This window comes from Hypomesus transpacificus, unplaced genomic scaffold (genome assembly GCF_021917145.1).
Source record: "Hypomesus transpacificus isolate Combined female unplaced genomic scaffold, fHypTra1 scaffold_250, whole genome shotgun sequence".
Classification (NCBI taxonomy): Eukaryota; Metazoa; Chordata; class Actinopteri; order Osmeriformes; family Osmeridae; genus Hypomesus; species Hypomesus transpacificus.
In genome coordinates, this window is record NW_025813778.1 from 99995 (window position 1) to 123817 (window position 23823).

The 23823-nt window shown below is 46.9% G+C and overlaps 5 protein-coding genes across 5 annotated transcripts in view; all 5 read right to left on the minus strand.

Annotated features, from left to right (window-relative positions):
- Positions 1-120: 120 nt before the first annotated feature.
- txndc15 (thioredoxin domain containing 15) lies at positions 121-3069 on the minus strand. Its single transcript, XM_047014448.1, has 5 exons — positions 2899-3069; positions 1877-2328; positions 1500-1663; positions 1239-1369; positions 121-783 (listed from the first exon to the last, which is right to left on the minus strand). Exons 1-5 carry the CDS (start codon positions 2972-2974, stop codon positions 587-589), a joined length of 1020 nt encoding a protein of 339 aa, XP_046870404.1. The 5' UTR covers positions 2975-3069; the 3' UTR covers positions 121-586.
- Positions 3070-6048: 2979 nt separating this feature from the next.
- On the minus strand, positions 6049-7714 carry cunh5orf24 (chromosome unknown C5orf24 homolog). The gene is made up of 2 exons (XM_047014447.1): positions 7292-7714; positions 6049-6787 (listed from the first exon to the last, which is right to left on the minus strand). Exon 2 carries the CDS (start codon positions 6779-6781, stop codon positions 6128-6130), a length of 654 nt encoding a protein of 217 aa, XP_046870403.1. The 5' UTR covers positions 6782-6787; positions 7292-7714; the 3' UTR covers positions 6049-6127.
- A 137-nt stretch (positions 7715-7851) lies between these two features.
- On the minus strand, positions 7852-18703 carry ddx46 (DEAD (Asp-Glu-Ala-Asp) box polypeptide 46). Its single transcript, XM_047014451.1, has 23 exons — positions 18567-18703; positions 18124-18306; positions 17922-18044; positions 17727-17814; positions 17453-17621; positions 17056-17321; positions 16816-16926; positions 16527-16692; positions 15906-16026; positions 15484-15659; positions 15089-15210; positions 14770-14848; positions 12755-12837; positions 12340-12504; positions 11714-11876; positions 11107-11300; positions 10802-10939; positions 10354-10503; positions 9881-10108; positions 9422-9640; positions 9013-9157; positions 8552-8625; positions 7852-8333 (listed from the first exon to the last, which is right to left on the minus strand). Exons 1-23 carry the CDS (start codon positions 18581-18583, stop codon positions 8286-8288), a joined length of 3228 nt encoding a protein of 1075 aa, XP_046870407.1. The 5' UTR covers positions 18584-18703; the 3' UTR covers positions 7852-8285.
- A 403-nt stretch (positions 18704-19106) lies between these two features.
- camlg (calcium modulating ligand) lies at positions 19107-22004 on the minus strand. The gene is made up of 4 exons (XM_047014436.1): positions 21679-22004; positions 20985-21475; positions 20732-20797; positions 19107-20199 (listed from the first exon to the last, which is right to left on the minus strand). Exons 1-4 carry the CDS (start codon positions 21839-21841, stop codon positions 20005-20007), a joined length of 915 nt encoding a protein of 304 aa, XP_046870392.1. The 5' UTR covers positions 21842-22004; the 3' UTR covers positions 19107-20004.
- A 197-nt stretch (positions 22005-22201) lies between these two features.
- The window catches only part of sec24a (SEC24 homolog A, COPII coat complex component), a 15371-nt gene continuing 13749 nt past the window's right edge, over positions 22202-23823 (minus strand). Inside the window, 1 exon segment of the mRNA XM_047014449.1 lies at positions 22202-23823. This exon segment is cut by the window's right edge and continues 497 nt beyond it. The gene's annotated coding sequence lies outside the window, so the exon portion shown is untranslated.

Sequence of the window (23823 nt, forward strand, 5' to 3'; positions counted from 1 at the left end):
TTATTGTAGGCCTTATCTATTTCTTTGTATTGATTCATGTTACATTAGTATATATTGTTGGTTCAGATTCTAACTTAACTGTAGTTTTATTTGACTGTACACAACACTCAACAATCTTTACACACTCAAACCTCCAGTTTTATTAAATCACAGCACAAAAACCGCAGAAAAAACATTTCCATAAATTATCAGTCATTCGGCAAATAATTATGTACATCTCAAATCACATTTTTCAAAAGGCAATACCACCATCCTAACAGAGCAGATAGTGTCATGTCCTTCCTTAGTCTGGGCAAGGAGTTTGTAAAGATTCATATTGTGTCTCCAAGATCTTTACATACTCCTTGCGTTTGGGTCCTAAATTAGATTAATCCTACTCTCACCTAAAAAAAAATCCCCAATGGACAACAACTGAAATCCAGACGCAGTGTGTTTTCAGCATGACTTCCGTGTTACAGTCTTATCAAAAGTCTGTGGTTCAGCACAATGCCCCTTCGAAACAATTTAGAGGTCACGCAATTTAAAGGTGGAGAGGGGGGAAAGATTGTAGGAACAAGGGTAAACCCAGACGAAGGGTGCATTTGTTTTATTCCTGGTGTTCGTGCTCCTGGCCGGGTATGAGCCAGCGGATGCTGTCCGTCCTCAAGATGGCGTAGATTGTGAAGCTGGAGATGAATAGTATGGAGAAGACCAACAGCCAATCGATGCTCTTCATGGACACGCTGGGGAGGGGCCCGGAGCGGTCGGCATCGGTGACGTTACGGTCTACGCCTGCCTCGAAACCTGGAGCCACGGGCGGAACGGGATTAGACAGAGGGACATGACACAGGGGACTCAACACAGGGAACACAACACAGAAGAACAGGACACAGGGAACAGGACACAGGGAACACAACACAGAAGAACAGGACACAGGGAACAGGACAAAGGGAACTCAACACAGGGAACACAACACAGAAGAACAGGACACAGGGAACAGGACACAGGGAACACAGGACACAGGGCACAGGACACAGAAAGCACGACACAAGGAACAGGACACAGGGAACAGGACACAGGGAACACGACACAGGAAACACGACACAGGGAACAGGACATAGGGAACAGGACACAGGGAACAGGACACAGGGAACATGACACAGGGACGGAAGAGGCAAATCGGGACAGCTTGAGGGATGAAGGCTAGATGAATAGATGAAAGATGGACGCCAGGTAAACACTTCCTGTTGTGTACCGACCTGTTTGGTTGGCTATGAAGGACGCCAACGTGTCCAGGGTTCTGTCGGTATGGTTGAACCTGGCCATAGGCTTGACACCCTGAAACAACAGAATGTTGGGCACGGCCACTGTTCCAAACCTGGTGGACAGACTGGGAACACAAACACAGGGTGGCATGTTAATTCATAGCACCATTTCACACGGCAAACAGCTACTTGTCTCTGTCCGCTGCTGCTGAAGAATGGAGGACCGGAAGTCACGTGACGACCAGACTAGGTTACCTGCTGTGCTGCGAGGCATCCAGGGCGAGGAAGTGCATGCTGGGAAAGATGCGCGGCAGAGCGTTGAAGTGGGGCGCCAGGCTGGCGGAGAACTGGCACCAGGTGGTGAAGAACAGCACGAGGGAACACTCAGTGTTGTTGGCGTTTAAAAACTCCATTAGATCCTGTGAGGACACAGGGGACACAGAGAATGCCTCAACTTCACAAAAACCTGTGTTTCGTAACACCACAGGAAGTTAAGTGTCTGAGTGAGTTTAGGACAGCTTTTCTCAAATCTTCCTTGAACCAGGGACCCCTTTTAAGGTGGCACATTTTTAAGGGACCCCTCTACACCCCATCCCCTGATCTAGATGTCTGGACTGGAGAAATGACAGTACCTGTGAGGCGTTGAGGACCTGCACAGTGAAGTTCTCGATGCCTGTGATGTTCCTCCTCTCACAGTTCACTTTGTACGTCTTGGCAGTGGCATTTTGGTCCTCCGTTGCCATGCCATCCACGTGGACCATTCCCAGCGTAACCTGCTGAGAGGGTTCCATGACGTTCCCGTCGGCAGGTTCCCCGGGGGTCTGCGGAATACCGCACTGAGCGTCGTCATCACACGGAGGGGAGAACCCCATCTGGAAGTCTTTCACGTTCTTGGGGATCAGTGACTCCAAGCCCGACGGGTCTGCAGGGAGTTCGGTGCCCATCAAAGCGTCCGCAATCTCGGCCGTTTTGTACTGCCTCTTCGGCTGAGACTCCAGTTTATCCATCCTCACAAACTCGGGTCGATTCTCCGGGTCAGAACCAAGATCCTCCGAAAAATCAAACTCTGGCAGCTCGTCATTTTCTTTTGACACAAAAGAACCCGGAACATCAAAATATTTTAGATATAAAACAGCAACATGAAATCAGCTGTAATAGCAGTGAAGCAGAATGATTTAACTCTGTAATATTATTTGTACAGAATATGAAAATAAGGATGATACAGACTTATAAAAAACACGAGGGTTCAATTACATCTTCTGTATACACAATTGAAACTTCGACACTGAACTTTGACTTTTGTAAGCAAATCAAACTGATATTCATATTTTTTACTTTGTAGATGTTATGACTTCACTTCGATATATAGAGCTAACAACCTACGTACTGTTTACATGATCGAGAAAACTGCTATAATACATATTGTAATACTGTAATAACCAATATAAACAATGATAAACAAGCGTGTATGGTAAAAAATTGTTGGAGTCTGGAAATATTGTTCTCATGAAAACAATAAAGAACTTGTCTTTTACTCAAGACAGTTTTATTTAATAACTACTTAGCTCTAGTACATGTCTGTGCTAGCTAGCTAGTGAACGACAGTTACAGTACAGTAACAAAAAAGCCTTAGCTACTGTCTCCAGTCACCTACCTTGAGCTGACGAGGACGTCAAATAAAACGCTAGTAACACAGCAAATACAAATACAGTACTTGATAACCACGCCATAGTAACGTTGAATGTAAAAATGATGTAGATGTTTTTTAGTAGGTATCAGGACCCCATTTTGACAAACTCATAGGAACCAATTTCATGTGTCTATCTACCAGAGGAAAGCTTATACGTACGTACCAACACTTTAAATCGACTTCCGGGTAAAGCTCTTCAGAGGACCGCCCTTTGGGGTTCGTCAAATTTATGAACGTAGTTTTAACATTCAATTCACAAAGTAGCTCTTGTGTGTATCCTTGCTCGTTTTCAAATGTATTTACTGTTTGTTTGGAGACTATTGCGTTGTAATCAACTATATTATGTACCATGATATCATTACGTTTCAACAATATAACAAATCAGTCAAGATTATCAATTCAAGTTTATTCATAGTTATCTCTTCAACACCCGACAATCATGCAAGGATAATAAAACAATAATACAAATTCATCTCATTAGTCTACCAAATACAAGTCCTACGGTGGTTTCCCTTTGCATAAAAAGAAATATTATATATAGAAAACAAACAACGTGTTTGTGGTTGGGTATGAGGATGGCTGGTGGGAATAACAAACAAGCTGAATATAGCACCTTGCGCAAATATATGAGACAATTAACAACTATATATTGTGGGAATAAAAGTACAAACGAGTAGATAAACAAACCCCTTATCACATCATTATGAAGTCGTCACCCTGATACGATTTATGTGCAGATTTTCCTATACTTCTTGTGTTACAAACTGGATAACAGTTAACTGTCATTACTTCTATCCTTAACGGGATCAAATGTGTTCATGTAGCATTACTGGGAAAGAGTGATTCAAAACGGAAAACACATCTGTTTTGTGTTCTGTGGGGAAAATGTTAACTCACACGTATGTGCAAAAAACAACAATAAAACACTAACCAAAGGATTTTAGAATCATACATAACCCCGCCACAATTCAACAACAAAATGTACGTTATGTCTTAACATATGTTTCATATACAGTATATTGAGCTAACAAACTCAGCCATAAGAGAATAGGGAAGGGTTACACGTTTTACTTGTAGGGAATCTTTTATAAGACAAGGGTCATTGTGTGAAAAGTGAAACATTGCTACATAGGCACCACATTCAAGGCACAATGCACTGCAGTGTAAAATATGAAGATAACGTTTCTACGCATGTTTAATAGATTTACAGTTCTGCTCATTTTTTCAAGAAGTTTCAATTAGGATTTCACACCCTGTAAGCATGTACAGGGTCTCATTTATAGAAGGATACTGGAGCTTAAAATACATTAGTTATATACACCATCTGTGTATATAAGCACTGGGTATGTGTGAGTATATAAAGTGAGGGAACTGTTTTATATATGTACATTAGTAAAGCCGGTTAGAAGAGGTAAATAAGTGCTTTTCCAAGAAGTTACAAAGACTTTCATATCCAAAGATACATTTTGACAGTCATTCTCATAATCTGATTTAGGAATAATGCTAGCATGCACTGAATCCATAGTATTATGGGATGAACCATTATAGTCTTTGGTAAGGGGTGATGAAAGTGACAGAAAAACATAGGAGTGTAGGAATAATCTCTATTGACACATGAACAAAGTCATGTTGTCCCCCGTTAATGATGATAGGCTTTAGTACTACACTCCTTTTGAACTAAAATAGAAGTGACCATCAAGGTGACCACAAAAATCCCGATAATAAAAACACAATGACATTAAAACATAAAATATCAAAGATGATAGATGGTATAATAATTACAGGCTATTGCAAGGAAAACAATAAAAAACAGGGCAGTCTTTTTAATCACTTCCATATACTCAGAGTAAATCTATCCTGTTCATAGTTGACAAATGATAGCCATATATTTGACATGATGCTAGGAGACAAAGTATGTAAAGTCACATGTAAACAAACAGCAACTGGAGAAACAGTTTAACTTGCTGATCTGATTGTCTTATTTCTTAAATGAAACACAACAAGGGAGTCAGATGGCTGAGCGGTGAGGGGGTTGGACTAGTAATCAGAAGGTTGCCGGATCGATTCCCCGCCGCGCCACATGATGTTGTGTTCTGGGCAAGGCACTTTACCCTACTTGCCTCGGGGGGAATGTCCCTGTACTTACTGTAAGTCGCTCTGGATAAGAGCGTCTGCTAAATGACTAAATGTAAATGTAAACAACAGTTGGCTTTTGGTTTTGTACAAAGGGGACGGCCACTGTGACTCGGAGCATCATCATCCTGTGAGGAATAACACTGACATGCTCTGTATCAGAGCTACGACAACAATGTAGTGACTAAATAAACAACGAGCATGTTCACCCGAAACACCATTGTGTTTCCTTCCGGTTTCTCCCAGTCTGACTGAGGAAACCCTGTCAACTTGAAGCATTCTCACATAAAAAAAAAAGAAATGAAAAAACAAAACAATTAAAAGAATTGCACAGTATCCTGAAATCCTAAAAAGATTTGATTCATTACATCCCAAAGGCAAACATGATGCCAAAGTTATGGGTGATGGTCCAATGTAAGCAAGTCGTCGTTAAATCATCACTCCATTTTCTGGTTGTCTGTGAAATTTCTGCATGCTAGTATTGATTATGTAGTTTAGTGAGATGACCAAAAACACAACAAACCATTCATACCAGAATAACAAAGGGCATTCTGAAATAAAACAGATAATTAGGTCTTTGAGTCCTGTATAGCGTGACATCAATCAGTGCAAAATAACATCCCGATTCACAATTGTCTTTTGTACACTCTCGTATGAGCCTTATGGGATACAATATGATATGGGAACCACCGCAAACCTGCTTGTATGTAGGGCTGTAAGCAGGCAGGGTAAGGTGACACCGATGTTATTAAAAACGAGTCTTTGCATCTGCATCTTCTCATCTGGAGCGGTGTAGGCTTGACCACGACCCGCATCGAATAGCCAGCCCAATAGAAGAAGCTACTATTGGTTCAACGAGAGAATGCAACAACAGAACAAAGGAATTCCATAGGCCAAAGATGTTCCGCAGTGTCTTACAGGCCTAAGATGTCAAGCTGAAGGACCAATCCCAGGAGTTTTCCCCTCAAATCCCCCCCCCCCCCCCCCCCCCCAGTTGGACAGGACGTAATACGGCACACACCATCCCTCCTCCAGAGAAGCACGGAGACAAGCGAGAGCTCTACTCGTTGGCCTCCTTCTCCTTGCAGGAGGGCGTGCAGATGCCCTTGTGTGGCACAGCGTACGGAAACGCCGCAGTGCTGCTACAGGGGCCGTAGCCCAGTTTGGTGAGCCGAGAGAGGGTCTTTATGCTACCCGGGGGGCGGCCTGGACTGACCTTGTAGCCCGCCGCCTTAGTTGTCCCCAGCGGTCTCCCCGGGCTGGTCTTGAACCCGGCAGCCTTGGTGGTACCGAGAGGCCGACCGGTGCTGGTTCTGTAGCCCGCAGACTTGGTCGTCCCGGATGGCCTACCCCTCCTTCCGGAACGTCCGGGCACCTTCTTCTTCTTGGCGTCGTGGGTTTTGTCGTTTTTGATGCCAGCGGACGTCTGACACGGTTCGCCCCCGCCCGTCTGCCTCTGGCAGGGCATGGGCTTGGTGTGGGGGTGATTTGGAGGGGGCAGGGACTTGGTGTGGGGGTGGTTCTGGGGGGGTAAGGGCATGGGAGCTAGGGTCATCTGCAGTGAGGGCGGATGCGGGGGTGGAGGGTAGAACTTGTTGGACTGGGCGGAGCAGAGGTCGAAGTGGGTGGAAGGGTGGTGTCCATCCTCTGCCAGGCAAGATGACCTGCCACTCATGCAGTAATCACTCCCATTGTTGGCTACCTGGCTCATCATTTTCTTCTGTGGAAAAGAAAGGGTTAAACTTGATAGTTTTTGGTATGAGAACACGTTACTTGCCAATTAACAACACTTGAGAAATGCATTAAAATGTTGGGAAGTATTGGCAAGAGCCAGAGATCAACCCTAAACAAAGGGGACATCAAACTTTTGTCAGTAACGGGAAGCCTTTGTCTGGCTCGTGAAGGTAGCATACTGTTAATGCGTTTGCCGAAACTAGCTTGGGGGGTTGCTTCATTGACAAATAAGTAAACGTGCCAAACAATTAGCTTTCTTAGGTTTGCCCGTATTAGCTGCTACCCTCGTCAGAACATCATGAATCATGTCCTGAGAGAATAAGATGATTCACATTAACGACAACGCCGACTCGGTTTTCACATCTTCTACTTCGCCAACAACACAGGGAAAGCTTATGATGGTATATTACCTTATTTCCTATTTTAGTGTCACTGACAGACATATCGGGTAATTTAACGTGCTACATGAAAAAACAAGCGATTACTGTACCTCGATTGTTTGCAGATCATGGAATGCAAAGGGTTAAACACAAAAATGACAGATCTTCCATCATTCAAATCAAGAGTCGGTCCATTTTCGTAGTGGATTACGAGCGATCGATTTAAAAAGCTTCACCAAACGACAGTTTACATCAACCGAAGCCACGGGAAGTCGTTATTATAGGTCTTCCTCTGCGGCTCGAGTTTAGATAAGAAACGCAGCCATTACCATTAAAAATTAATAAGCCACGGAAACGACTGAGCATGCGCCTTATTCCAAAAGGGAATTCGAAATAAAGCACAGGAATTACAGTTCAAATGTTAATCCAGATTTATGGCAATACTATTGACTATCGTAAATTTGGGGATTTTGCCCGAAACAAGGGTTGCACACGCCGTGATTTTGCAGCACCGATCCACCCCTCGTACGTCACACTCCCTCCTTCCAGAATGCCCCCTCCCGAATATTTCCCAGTATAAATGCACTCTAGATACTACAGAAATTTTAATATATTTGCTACGATCAGATATATTTTAAATCAAAGTAAATACAATTAATTCAGAACACCACTGACGATGACAAAAGGTTCCTTAGCAACACATCGTTTTATTGTGGGGGGTAAACAAGTAAAAACATTACACTGTTGATGGTGGTTCTTAAAAAACAATGTGTACAGGTTGCAACTGTTTACAGAGAAAAGTTATAAAGATATCTTACACTGAAATTAAAGTTTTTAACTGCAAATATACGAGATGTTTGAATAACCGATGCAAGAATCTTGTTGGCAAACAGCTCAACATGTTAAATTCTGGAAAACAGATCAATAAAATGTCTATGATAAATCCCACCTGAGTGAATCAACAACTGAAATACACCAACACATTTTAGAGAAATCCCTACGGGAAGTTAACAGGGGTCGTGACATTTACAAAAATATACTAAAACATTCAAACAGATCAGATGATGCGCTGAAGACGGTAGTCGTTGTCTTGGAGGTCTCCCTCTACAACACCTTGTATCTTCCCTTGCTGGTCGGCTGGTAGGAGTTTTGCTGTGAAAAGAAAAGTAACAGAAAACAGTCAAGAGAAAAGAAACCGTTGAAAACCCAGGAGCTGACATGAGTGGAAGGCATTACTAGTAGAGAGAGAGGCAGAGAGACACTGGAAGGCATAACTAGTAGAGAGAGAGGCAGAGAGACACGAAGGCATTACTAGCAGAGAGAGGCAGAGAGACACTGGAAGGCATAACTAGCAGAGAGAGAGAACTTACAAGTCTGATGAGCTCTTCCTTGATCAGGCGTGTGATCTCAGCCTTGGCCTTCTGAACGGCAAGCTCATTAGCACCTGGCAAAACACAACAACACCATCACAATGCAATCACCAAACAACACAAATCGCCACATCACATCAGCTTAGAGAACCTGCAACCACGTCATGGCACCATACACTGGGTGAACAAGAAAGTAACATCTAATTACCTGCTTTCAGACAGAGTTCACTATAAAACGACATAAAAAGTGATAATACAACAATAATAATTAGAATAAGTCTTCTGCCCACCGTGAGTACGTCAGTAATCTTCACGTGACTGAAAACTAGTCCTGATGATAAAACAACTGTTGATCGACATTCGTGATTGCGTAAATGTTAAGTATGTTGAGTGTAGTGGTGAGCGTGTAAGCGAGGAGCGTGTAAGCGAGGAGCGTAGAGGCGTAGGTGCGAGCAGCGTACTCTCGATGGCCAGGTAGATCTTGCGCTCCCCCTCCTTGGGCTCCTTGCCCGGGGGGAAGTAGGTTCCTCGGATGGTGATTGCTGCCTCAGAGTACTCTCCAATCCTCTGCAGGGCTTCCTTGGACGTCACCTTCCACCTGGCAGTCTGGGGGGCACAGACGGACACATTCACATGAATCATTGAGTTTCCATCAAGAGACAAATCTCCAGATAGACGACTAATTCCTCCCTAAACTAACGCCCAGCCGTAAAGTTCCCAACAAACAGCTTCAACCTCGCCACCAAACAAGACACGGGAGACGGGACCAATAAAAAAAAAAAAACACTTGGATCAGTAAAATCCTGCTGGTCCGGTGGCTGGGATCCGAACCGCTGGTCGTCCAGACAGGACAGGAAGTGTCTCTCTCACCTGGGGGAAGTCGTTAATCTCCAGCTCCTCTTCGTATCTCTTGACGGTCTCCGCCTGCTCGGCGGCCTGGCGTTCCTCTTCCAGCTTCTCCACGGGGATGTAGTTGAGCTTGGCGTTGATCTTCTCCGCCAGCTGCTCCGCGATCGTCTTGGCCGACACCGAGGGCGCCAGGATGGTGCCTCCCCTCAGGATGGCGTTGGTGGCCTGTTGCATCACATCCTGCCGAGACAGAGAGAGAAAAGGAGGGGAGAGAAAGGAGGAAAAGGAGAGATGATTGCTTTGTTTCATTTGCATGTTATGTGGGCAAACATACAAATATGAGTATACCCACGAATTATAGAACTAAGATTGAAGCTTAATCTCAGACGACACACACACACACACACACACACACACACACACACACACACACACACACACACACACACACACACACACACACAGGTCTCGGGTCCCTACCTGGGCCTCGGCTCCGAGGTTCTTCTGGGCGTTGATGCGCAGAGCTAGCCTCTTGGCCATCTCCAGCTTCTGGATGTTTCCGGCAGACGGGGCCCCGAGGTTAGCCAGCCCCCCTGCGGCCGCCACCGCTGCCGCCATGGCCCCCATGCCTCCCCCGGCCCCCCCAGGGGCAGACAGGTCTTTCACTCTCTTCTTGGAGTTGAACATGCTCTCGATCTGCTCGTCGATCTGAAAGGTCGAAGATGGAGGGCTCAGGTGTTGTCAAGGCAACGTGGGTAAATGTTACCCACACATTGCTGTAGCTTTGTGAGTTCATAGAACTGTGCTCAACCTCAGTTTATCATGTCGGACAGGTGTCAACATGTGTCGGACAGGACATAGTCTTTTGTCAGATAGCTAAACCTAATTTAGGATTTTAGTTTCCGTCGGACCCACACAAGTTCAAGAGTCTGAAACCCAGGCGGGTAACTCACGTCCAAGGCCCCGTCCTCGTCGTCAGAGTCCTGCAGACCCAGCGCGGCCTTCTGCAGCTTCTTCCTCTCATTGGCCAGCGCGTGTTCCGTCTCGTCGAACTTGAAGCCCTTCCCAGAGAACCCACTGCTGCTCTTGATGCTTTTCCCTTCCTGGAGACATGGAAACAACTTCCAGGTCAACAAGGAAACAACTTCCAGGTTGCTACGATAACATGGGCAAACATTTTGTCGTTTTTATGTTTTAGTAAACAGTAGGCTGTGAGGAGGAAATTGCTGCTACGTGCTAGTTCTGCTACGTGCAAGTTCTGCTACGTGCTAGTTCTGCTACGTGCTAGTTCTGCTACGTGCTAGTTCTGCTACGTGCTAGTCCTGCTACGTGCTAGTCCTGCTACGTGCTAGTCCTGCTACGTGCTAGTTCTGCTACGTGCTAGTTCTGCTTGCTGCTCACGGCTTTCTGCTGGTCTTTGAAGGAGGCCCACAGCTTCTCCAGCTCTGGGGGGACCGGAGACCCAGACAGCTCCAGGGCCTTGAGGATGTCTCCGGCGTAGCGCACCTGGTCCTCTGTGATGAAGGTGTAGGCAAAACCCTGAGGAGACAGCAAGGAGAGTGGGGGGGGGCGGATGAGCAGGAGAATACATCGCCATAGAAACAAAACGATTCTAACAAGCTCTGAACCCCCATTTCAATTCAGACAGAGAAAAAAAAACTTTGAAGTTTGGCGTGCATCCCTTCCAGAACTGGCTGTAGTCTGACCTTGTTCCCTGCTCGGCCCGTGCGCCCCGCTCTGTGGACGTAGTCTTCGTAGTGGTTGGGGCAGTTGTAGTTGACCACCAGGATCAGGTGCTTGATGTCCAGGCCGCGGGCCGCCACAGACGTGGCCACCATCAGACGGCAGGTGCCGTTCTTAAAGTCGTTGATGATGCTGTCTCTGTCGTACTGGTCGATGCCTGAAAGACGCCAGCCAGAACACACAGATCAGGGATTTGACGCCAGATGGCTGAGCGGTGAGGGAGTCGGGCTAGTAATCAGAAGGTTACGGGATCAATTCCCCGCCGTGCCAAATAACGTCGCGTCCTTGGGCAAGGCACTTCACCCTACTTGCCTCAGGGGGGAATGTCCCTGTACTTACTGTAAGTCGCTTTAGATAAGAGCGTCTGCTAAGTGACTAAATGTAAATGGTCGGACGTGCATCGCTTCAGACTCCCCTCCCCTCTTAACAGCTCCGTTTACACTTCTGTTACCACTGCTAATTACAGCTCGATATTATTCATCTTCCGTGAACGCGATCGACGTTCACGCAAAGGCGGCACAACCAATAGCATGACAGGCGAAAGCGCTGTCGCGGATCTGTTCCACGTACCTCCGTGCAGAGACATGCAGGGGTAGGAGGCCTTCATGAGATCTTTCAGCAGCCCGTCGGCGTGCTCCTGCTTGTCCACAAAGATGATGACGCTGCCCTTCTCCTGGTAGTGACCCAGGATCTCAAGTAGCTTCAGGAACTTCTTGTCCTCTTCGATCACCAGCTACACACACACACACACACACACGCACCAGGGCAGAGGGTCAAGCCAGTGAAACGTCACAAAGGAGATCATGAACAATATCTACGATCACAAACAGTATCTACGATCAGGAGTAGCATCTACGATCAGGAGTAGCATCTACGATCACAAACAGCATCTACGATCACAAACGGCAACTACGATCACAAACAGCATCTCCGATCACAAACAGCATCTCCGATCACAAACAGCATCTCCGATCACAAACAGCATCTCCGATCACAAACAGCATCTCCGATCACAAACGGCATCTCCGATCACAAACGGCATCTCCGATCACTAACAGCATCTCCGATCACAAACAGCATCTCCGATCACAAACGGCATCTCCGATCACTAACAGCATCTCCGATCACAAACAGCATCTCCGATCACAAACGGCATCTACGATCACAAACAAACAGTCTCAGGGGCGCCTCCTCACCACGTGCTGCTCCACATCGGAGCAGACGACGCTGCGCCCGCCCACCTGCACCTCGATGGGCTTGGACAGGATGCGACGAGCCAGCGCCTCCATGGCCCTGGGGAACGTGGCGGAGAACATGACGGTCTGCCGGTCCGGCCGCACGTTGTCCATGATGCGCATCACCTGGGGGAGGGGTGGGGGTTTGAGGAGGATTGTGGTTCAGGGTTAGGTAGGTTTTGGATACCTTCTAACAGTGTGTGGCTTTCAAAACTGTTTCCCACCAAAATTTGACTATATTTTTACAACTGTCATACATTAGATTGATGTACTGGGAGTGTGAAAGTACGCTATGCTTAAGGATGTGGTGTTCAGATTACTTCCCACTAGGGTTGGCTGCCAAGCGGAGTGAGAAGAGAGTGGTTACTGTGGTTACCTGTGGTTCGAAACCCATGTCGAACATCCTGTCAGCCTCGTCCACAACCACGTACGTGACCCTGCGCAGGTTGGTGACGCGACCTGGACACCCGGGGAGAACGGCAACAGGAGGAAACGGTCACATATCGAACGCCCAGAATCTGTCATAACACCAAACCTAACATGCCAGCTATCTATCGTAAGTTTAAAAGTAGTAGCTTCACAAACCAAAAAAAAAAAAAAAAACGCGAGACTTTTCAATCAAAATATATACAGTCGCTAAGGACTACTTTTAAGTGGCCAGATTATTCGGGTGCGTTTGTCTTGTCTCTCGTACCATCTCAGAGGAAATGAGGGACCTGTAAATGTCTGAACTGAACAGCCACATGATACAATAAAAGAGATGGGGGGGTCACATCAAGCATTATCTGAGCGCCTTTTCACCTACAAAAGAAACATATTAGAGATTACCTCGCATGTGTGGAAGATTCACATTATAATCTAGATTCTCATAACCATTAAATAATCTAACTGATCAACAATTAACGTTTACTTATACAGAGTTGCATTTATTGACTGGTAACATCTGGAACAGACACATTCTGAAACAGCTTCGTATTACACACAAGCGGACAAGACAATATTTCACACAAACTCCAGACAAGCGGAGAGATTTTTGCCGTTATCTTGTAGTTCCCTTAAAACGTCCTTCACCGCTGTCTCCACCTACCTGGGGCCGCCATGACGGCTCATCCTCCCCTCATACGGCTCGTTGCAGAGGTGAGTCTCAGAGACAGTCAAATAATGTCGACAGTTTAGTAAAAATGGCGGAAACTCATTTGTACCTGTACACTTTCCATGCTAGGCAGGACAATCACAACCAAGTATCAATCTGCAGTGTCTGTTTTAACCTCACTTCTCCTCTTCACCTCTCCTCTTCACCTCCCCTCTCCTCCTCACCTCCCCTGCCCTCCTCACCTCACCTCCCCTCCTCCTCCTCCTCCTCCCCTCCCCTCCTCCTCCTCCCCTCCCCTCCTCCTCCTCCCCTCCTCCTCCTCACTTCCCCTGCCCTCCTCACCTCCCCTCCCCTCCTCCTCCTCCCCTCCTCCTCCTCCCCTCCTCCTCCTCACCTCCCCTGACCTCCTCACCTCCCCTCCTCCTCCTCCCCTCCCCTCCTCCTCCTCCCCTCCTCCTCCTCACCTCCCCTGCCCTCCTCACCTCCCCTCCCCTCCTCACCTCCCCTCCCCTCCTCCTCCTCCCCTCCCCTCCTCCTCCTCCCCTCCTCATCCTCACCTCACCTGCCCTCCTCCTCCTCCCCTGCCCTCCTCACCTCCCCTGCCCTCCTCACCTCCCCTCCCCTCCTCCTCCTCCCCTCCCCTCCTCCTCCTCCCCTCCTCATCCTCACCTCCCCTGCCCTCCTCCTCCCCTCCCCTCCTCCTCCTCCCCTCCTCATCCTCACCTCCCCTGCCCTCCTCACCTCCCCTCCCCTCCTCCTCCTCCTCCTCCCCTGCCCTCCTCACCTCCCCTGCCCTCTTCCTCCTCCTCCTCCCCTGCCCTCCTCACCTCCCCTGCCCTCTTCCTCCTCCTCCTCCCCTGCCCTCCTCACCTCCCCTGCCCTCTTCCTCCTCCTCCTCCCCTGCCCTCCTCACCTCCCCTGCCCTCTTCCTCCTCCTCCTCTCCTGCCCTCCTCCTCCTCCTCCTCCCCTGCCCTCCTCACCTCCCCTGCCCTCCTCCTCCTCACCTGCCCTCCTCCCATCCTCACCTCCCCTCTCCTCCCCCCACTAGTGATGTACTACAGAGCATCTGATACCGTAAATTCAACGCATTTTTACCCCCAAATTATCTGAGAACCGATTACCTTAACCTTAACGACAGGGGACACGTAAACCTCCAAAACGTACAACATGTCCTGAGTATCGCTTACAGATACCACAAGAAAAAGCAGAGACTGCAGATGTATCTTCCTGGCCTCGTCATCATCATCATCATCATCATCATCATCATCATCATACTGAGACAGATCCAGGGACTCACCGCTGTTGGCCCCGAGCATGTCAATCATCCTCCCAGGGGTGCACACGATGATCTCTGCCCCCCTCTTCAGCTCTGCTATCTAGACCACCAGGGCAACACAGCACATCCAGGTTAGAGAGAGAGCTTAGCCTTGTCAACTCTGATCACACGTCTAACTAAACCGTCAGCCATACCCCTGGATAGTAGTCGCATACAATGATTTAACGTCGCATTTTTATTCTCACGTTACAGCTTCTCGTTAAAATCAACGCCACTCATATTTCAAGCTGCAGTGTGACTGCTGATGTGTGTGTATGTATGTGTGTGTGTGTGTGTTCACCTGTTCGCTGATCCCCGTGCCTCCATACACACACACCACGCGTAGTCCCAGAGGCTTGGAGAACTTCTTGCACTCCTTGGTGATCTGCAGCGCCAGCTCGCGGGTGGGGGTCATGATCACAGCTGGGTGGAGGAGGGAGGGGGGGGGGGGGAGGAGGATGGAGGAGAACGCAAACCGTTTTATTCAAAGTGACGTACAGGGGGGATTTGAACTCAATTGATCTGCAGACAAATGCTCTAACCACCGAGCTGTTTTAGTGCAGCGTAAGCTCATTTTAAAGAACAGACACTGGTTATTGTTTTTCTGCACGAGTGGGTGGATGGGTGAATTCATGTATGGAAGGGGGTGGATGAACACATTATTGCATGGATACATGAATGGGTGGATGTACTTACAGAGGGGTCCCTCCCCCTCCTCCAGGGGCCTCTGGTCCAGGATGTGTCGGTACATAGGCAGGAGGAAGGCGATGGTCTTGCCGCTGCCCGTCTTGGCGATGCCGATCAGGTCCCGGCCAGACATGATGGCAGGGATGGCCTGGGCCTGGATGGGGGTGGGCTTCTCATAGCTATGCCTGGAGGGACACAAACGAGCATGTCAGTCTAGAACCTTCCATCCAACCAACAGGGTAGGTAGGGACACTTTATTTCAGTACGTTTTCATTATTTTATACAATTCTGGATGCCAAGCCCTTGATAGACAATAGTTTACCTGCTTGGTATTTTTCTATCTTTCCCACCCAAATAATTTGGCCTATTTTCAACCAATGGGTCCATGGGAAGTTCTACATTTCTATCAACACCATGAGAACACCCCATACCTTTTCAGAGCACTGAGGATCTTCATGGAGGTTCCACACTGAACCCAGGACTTGATGGGCTTGGGGCAGCCCTTGCCCTTCACCATGATGCCCTCCAGCTCCAGTCTGTACACGTTCACCTCTGTGAACCAGCCAAACCAGGGACAGGGTTAAGGTTAGGTCAGCCACAAAGAGTACAATGGGAGTACAACGGGAGTACAATGGTACTTAGGAATGGTTTGCTGAACCCAACGCTAGTTTCCTCAAGGTTCACAATGACTCTTGCTTAGACTGTTGCTCTTGTTGGTTAGTGGTAGCTGATTTAAACTGTTGTATTCTTTTTTTAGTTAATCCTATTTTTATTGCTTTCCTACAGGTACACCTGCACTTAGAGATTAATGTTGTGTAATTTTAACTTGTTTAACTACATGCTCTTATGGTTTCTTCCCTTTAGCACTATTTTTTGGTTGTTCACAATATGTACTTCTTGTTTTTGACTACCCGCAATCTTGTTGTTATTATCAGTGACCTATGCACTTTGTGAAGCTCTCTCTTGGAAGTCGCTTTGGATAAAAGCGTCTGCTAAATGAATAAATGTAAATGTAAAGAGGGTCTTGGCCCTTCTTTCCCACACACACACACCTTCCGGAGACATCTTTCCCAGCTCTGGCACCTCCACGTAGAAGTTCTTGCGGTACGGCTCGTACTCGATCTTTTGGTGGTCGACTGGTTCCAGAACCTTCCGCTGCTTGGTCTGGTAGCCGGTCAGCGCAGTCTGGAGATCCACTTCCTCCTCCTCCGAGGAGTACTGAAAAGAGAACAGGAAGTGATGTCACATCGGGTCATGCCGCGACCAGCCTTTTCCAGAGAACAGAGAGGCCTATGATGTCAACCCACTCTTTCTCTAATGCTCGTCTCTCTCTCTCTTTACCTCCATTGCATCCTGGTCATTCTCCATCAACTCTCCCTTCTTCTTGTGCGTGTGTATTCCTTTTTTGGTCTTGAGGACGGTCATAACCTTGGATACGGTCATCCCCCCCTTCTATTTAAAATAAGAGAATCCATCAAATACACTCTTAAGGATCCGAGCTGAAACCAACATATTGTAAAAAAACAGAGATGTATAACATAAAACAAAGATGGCGGCTCTCCGGGAGACGGCCAGACGAACCTTGTCCCCTTTCATGGCGCCCATGTTGAACTTCTTGACCTCCTCCTTCACCTCCTCCATGTAGGCGTCCAAAGGATCCAGCTCGTCTTCGGCTTCCTGTTCCATAGGAGTCTCCTTCTCTTTCTCCTTCTCTTCCTCCTCCTTCTCCTCTTCGTCGTCGTCCTCCTTCTCCTCCTTCACCTCTTTCATTTTGGGCTCCTTTCCCTCGCCTCCCTCCTCCTCGTCTTCATCCCCGTCGGCGGGAGCCGGACCCTCCTCGTCGTCATCTAAAGACAAGAGGAAGAAGATCGAAGGCAGATCGACGTTTTAAACCAGGGTTTTTTCAGAGAAGGCGGGGAAAAAAAGAGAAAAGATGGCCGACGGGTGAAAAAGGAAATCAAAGTCGTCCGTTTCTCACCCTCATCATCCTCCAGGCTCCACTTCTTCCCCTGTTTCATCTCCTCCAGCTCTCTCTTGATCTCCCCGATGTTTTCTATGGCCTTCTTCCTCTGCTCCTCTCTCCATTTCTCCACACGCTCCTTCCTCTTCCTCATCTCCTCCTCCAGCTTGTTCTGGTCGAAGTCTTGCTGCGGGGACAGATCGGGAGGGCGCGGAGGGGTCGTTCGGTGTTTCGAGACATGGCATACATGCATGCATTTAATTTTATGACGCTGCTTGGTGGCGGGACTCACGTCTTCAACTTTTTCCTCCTCTTTCTCTTCTTTTATCTTTTTCTTCTCGGAGGAGCCTTCGGGATTGTCCCTCTCTTTGCTTTTGGACCTACAGCAATCGAGGGAATAGAAGATTTCACGTTATGATATTTTGGAATGTGAAATGACCCGACTAATAACCTTAACTAGGGTTAAAGTGCCTGGTATTTCATTTACTTTTCCTCTGTCTTCCTGCTTTTGCTCGGGCTGGCTGATCGTGACCGCCGTCCCCTGCTTCTACTTTTGGACCTCCGCCTGTCGCGACTGCGGGATCTCCTTCTCTCACGGCTCCTGGAGCGCCTGCATAAACCCACAACAACATGAGAACACACTCATATAGGCAAATTGCTGTTAATGATTATCTCCATCTCACACACACCTTGGGTGCTTCCTATCTCTAGACCGTGATCGACGTCGTTCCCGACTCCGTGACCGCTCCCGCCTGGTCCGGTCCCTGTCGCGATTCGCTACCCGGTTATCTTTCTTTGATCGTTTATCTGGGGAACGACTTTTAGACCGACTCCCCGACCGACCTCTTGACGTAGACCGTTTCCTGTAATGTCTGAAAAATATGTAAAACGGTAATTGATCAAATAACCAGCAATGCTAAACTGCATTCGAGAATTTGCATTTCATAAAAGTAACCTGCTCAATAATGGACCGTTGATTGCCTTTTCTACCTATCTTGCTGACTAGACTCCATTGGTTAGCTAAGACTAGCGTGCTAGCACTCGCACATCCACGACGGGGAAGGAATATCCCTTCTTACTTTAACAATAAAAAAAGATAGCAGCGATATGAAGTTGAGCAATTCTGACTTACCTCGACTCTCTCCCCATGTTCAAATAGTTACTTGAATCTCGATGTTTTATGGTAGCTTTATTGCTAAAACTTCAACATTGTTTTCATGCGTTGTTGTCTGGCCCGGTTATTCGCAATTTACGTCAGAGATGCGACAGTGCTTGTTAACAAATGCGCTCGAACGCGCCGCCAAGTGCTTGGAGGTCGTAGTTAACCCAACAAACAGGGTTTTTTTTCCAGTGAAACGTATGACCCTTTCGGACTGTCTCGCAAAAATGTAGTCTTTTTGGGATAGGTTCTCTCTACAAAAGACATACGATATATACGAAAATATACGATTATGGGGGAGTTTTATTTGTTTTACAGACACATTTATTCCAGTATATTTTGTAGCTATTAAGAGGTTTATCTTAGTTAATAGATTCAGTATTTCACATACCAGTAAACACTCATAAACAAAGCAACCTAGAGTTCAAGTTATTGAACACAATTATCTTGTAAACATCTGAAACCAAACAGCAAACCATAAAGGACACAAAAGCAATCACAAACATAAGCCACTGACACACCAAATAAATTAATTTTAATAAAATGTAGAATCAGCAGTTAAGTAACACGATAAAGACAGCGTTAAATAAAGAGAGAGAAAAAATTTGAGTGAAATAATGTTTGAGAAAGAAAACATTGCAAAGCAATGTTTGACTGTTGCTTCACCGGCTGAAGTTCTCATGCAAAGACACACAAAAGCTTGTAAGATCCCACTGTGTCCCAGTAAATAACACACCCACGCACAATTTCAAAATTAATACCGGGACAGTTTCTACACTCTTGCACAACTGCCCCCGGGGTTATGCATGTACAGGAAGCTGACTGTTTATTCAGGCTTACAAGGGTGCAAGTACGGCTTTAAACATTCAGCAAAAATCAATAACGGCAAATTGCATTTCCAGTCCTCCCTGTGATGTGTGTATGTTTATATATTCACCTGGGGAGAAATCACAAGACTAAACGGACGTCACATAACACTTATTGTGTGGTAACTTGAAGCAGCTCCTATGAGTGTATATATTTCAAACCAACGTCAACACATACAAAGTTAGCACATCTCAACGCATGTCAAACCCTCTATCCCGTTACGCCCGCTTTCTACAGATGAGTATTCACCCTCAGGTTCTGTCTCCAACTCTGGTTATGAAATGATCTGGTGAACGAGGCGAGTTTGATTTATTCCTCAGTTTCTACTCCTGGGACTGTCCCAGGGGTGTTGCTGCAGCGGTGAGGTTAAATCAAGTGCACCCCAAGTATTGTTTGCAAAACGTAGTGTAACCCCAAGCTTGAATAGCAGATGGAGGGGGGTGCGGTGTGGGTCAGGGGTCACGGCAAACAATCAGGGGTACACCCTTCGACACCCTTTTTTTTTCTCCCCGACGACGACAACGCAGTTGGCGGCCCCCTTTCCTCACTGCGCCTCCTCCGATCCAATCAGCACGAAGATCTCGTGGCAGAGGACGAAGGTGAAGAAGTAGATGCAGAGGTCGGCGAAGACGTCGCCCATCCTCCGGTACGTGTCCATGGAGCGGTTGATGACCTCGGCGGGGATGCCCGACAGGAGCAGCGCGGCCGTGAGGACCGTAGTCTGGACCTTCTTCTCCACCTGGAGGAGGGAAAAGGATGAGGAGGGAGGAGGAAGAGGAGGAGGGAGGATGAAGGAGGATGAAGAGGGAGGAGGAGAGGGAGGAAGAAAGGGAGGAAGAGAGGGAGGAGGAGGGAGGAGTGGAGGGAGGAAGAGGAGGGAGGAGGAGAGGGAGGAAGAGAGGGAGGAAGAGAGGGGGGAGGAGGAGAGGGAGGAACAGAGGGAGGAGGAGAGGGAGGAAGAGAGGGAGGAGGAGGAGAGGGAGGAACAGAGGGAGGAGGAGGACAGGGAGGAAGGATGAGGGAGGAAGAGGAGGAGGAGAGGGAGGAAGGAGAGGGCGGAAGAGGGAATATGAGGGAGAGGGAGGAGGGAAGGAGGAGGAACAACCGAAAAAGAGAAGATGAAGTGAGAGATGAAGAAGGCTGCCACTACTTCCACGCTTTTTAATGTGACAAGAAAAAGATTTAGCATGGCTGAGTGGTAGAGAATCGGACTGCAGATCAAACGGTCAGAGATTCAAATGCCCCCCCCCTGTACGTCGCCGTAAACCCACCTTTGGAAAGTACTTGAACAGGCCCATGTAAGCCAGCTCCAGAGTGAGAAACGGTGCAAATATTGACTGCAAAAGAGAGAAAAAAAAAAAAAAAACACACATTAGTAAACAAAACACCATTCCCATTTTCTCAGCGTCTACCATCTAAAGAACAAATCGCTGAACATCGAACATGACTGTTTCTTTTCGAAATGCCCGACATTGGAATAAAATGCGTGTCGCCGACTGAAGCGTCGACCGAACGTGGACTCACCAAGTACTTGCAGACGAATATCCTGACGAAGACGGCAAGCAGGATGCTGCCCACCATTCTGAACAACCTGAAGGAATCCAACTCCTCCGGGTCAGAACTCCCATCCTGAGCCGGCTTCTCATTGGCCAGCTGGCCCCTGAGCTTCATTGCGTCATCAAAACGGGACAGATACTTCTGCAGGCCTCTACGTGGGGAGCGGTTTGGCTCGTCCGACGACAGTTCCCCCCTCGGCCTCTGACGGACCCCTGCTGCTCCCACCACAACCTCCTCATCCACCCCCACCCCGCCAACCCCGCCCAGCATCTCACTGCTATCGGGCTGGGGGGACCCCCTCCGTTCTGGGGTGGCGTTGAGGGAGTGGCTTCTGGTGCTGCTGGTGATCTCTGGGACGAACGGAGACAGTCTGGGTGAGGCGGAGGACGGGGAGGTCCATGCGTCACTTCCGCCCAAGTCCAGGTGGAACTTGGGTTCTGTGACGCCTCTGGAGGCCCCTGTTGAGACAACGCAAACATTGGAAGACAAGAGAGTCCTATTAGCTAGTGCAACTCTTATACACGTCGTTCATGTGAGAATGCCTGGGACGGCGGCTAGGCTAACATAAATAGCTACAGCTAACACAGGCTGGCAAGTGGATTCAGGCTGATTGAAGGGGAGGTCGGTTAAACAGAAAAAAAACGAAGCAATACTTATTTACCGTTGGTTTCCGACTCAATTTTGGTGAAACCCACAATTCTGTTCATCCTGTCTTCGGAATTCAAAAGCAATTTTCGCCTCCGAATTTCTGCTCTTTTCTGCGCAGCAGATAGAGTGCTTCTCTCTTCGGGGCTTTTCGGACTACTTTCGCCTGTCGACTCCATCTCTTTCCAGATTAGTTGTTCTATTACAACTACTAAAACCCTAGAATTGAATGAATGCACGACCCCAAATCATCAGATTACTGTATTAACGCTAGAACTGCCTTCATCGGCTCGAGTTGCATTGTCTGAAGTGCTGGTTACTGCGCACGTTGATGACCTCATCTCATCCGGCGAACGAAGCGCGCGCACGGTCAATTACCACACCGCATTAAGATTACGCTGCTAACCCAGTTGCCCCGTCATCATGAGTTTGCTTGTTTGAACTCTTTCAATGTAGAGAAACTCATGCATGAAGACCTCATGAGTCACCCCATTAATAATCGAAATATAGGCAGCTGTTTAAAAGTAACACACACGTCGTATAGAACTAGTATTTATTTGAGAAATGTACATACATGAACAGAATGTGACGCAAGTACAAATGCCGTCTTAATTCATTAAGACAGATTCACATAGATTAGGAGGACAACAGACAACTGCTGGGCTTGTCAAAAGTACAAATAGATAACCAGCAGCAGTTAACATATAGTTAACCATAGGAGACTAACTGACAGTGTCATGTTCAAATCATATATGTATGTTTCTCACACCTGGACCCTAAGGCATAGTATTCATGTGACATGTTCAGTTGCAAACCGGGGGTGAAACATTTCATTGATGAATCAAACGTAAAGCCATTCTTATTAATCTTTTGGGAGATTTAACTTTTGAAACGTTCATACGATGAAAAAGTTTTAGGTTGTTGCTGATCCAAGACACGAGGTTGACTGAGGGGAAGAAAAAACAAAAACCGACAATGTGCCTTCTCTAGTACAGTCCATGACACAAACCACAACTAGCGTTAAAAAAAATCCCAAACAATTTATTTGTCTCATTTCACCATAATATTTTCATACTAAAATCATCAATTTCTTACCATTATTATGTAGTACTGTCAATATACAAGTATCAATAAGCATGATTAAAGATCACAATGGCTTTTGTTATGTCTGTGTTAAAGAATTTCCTGTGTCCTATTATATTAAAATATTTTATATAGTTTGTATTTAAACAGAGGTTTAATAATAAAATGTGAGTTCCCATACAAGGCAATAACAGAATTTAATCAGGTTTGGGATTCTCATAAATTAAATAGAAACAAAACAAAACGTCTTCAAAGGTGTTTTATATGAAGAGAGAAAGTGGGATGAGAGAGAGAAAGAGGGAGGGAGAGGATGGCAGAAAGGTAGAAGAAAAAGAAAGAGAGAAAGGAGAGAGAGAGAGAAAGAGATGGAGCAAGACCTCAAAAGGAGAGAGAGAAAGACCTCAAAAGGACAGAGAGAGAGAGAGAGACAGAGAGAGAGAAAGACCTCAAAAGGACTGGTCTGACCCAAGACAAAACTGGATGAAACTTCCTTTCGGCTGCTTCTTCAAAACATTAAAAGGCAGCAAATTAAACGATACGGGATCAGTTGATCCAGATCGCCTTCAAACGTTGAAACACTTCTGCCTTTACAAAAAAAGCCATGGGAGATTTGTTCGAAAAAGAAAAAAAAATATGGAAAAAAAAAAGACTAAAAAGCACACAGTTCCTCCCCTATCAGCCGGACACTCAGGCAGTGAAGAGAGAGTTACACTGTTGAGGTTCATAACAGTCCTAAAGAGCAGAGAGAGAGTTACACTGTTGAGGTTCATAACAGTCCTAAAGAGCAGATAAAAAACCCTGCACAAGGATTGTAGAAAGAAGACAACAGCAGAGATTTCACATGAACCGTGTCTCCACTTCCTGTTTCCTGTGCACCAGGGGGGAACCCAGAACAGTGTCATCTCTAAAACATGTTCTCTTGTGACTGCCCAGCACCCGGCACGATCGCAAGAATCAGAACAATTATTACTTTTATTATAAGCAGAGATAGCTGTGCTTTTTTGTTGTTGCAAAAAACAAAAAAACAAACACGTTCACAATCCATTAGCTGGCCCTGTATCTAACAGATACCCTTCAA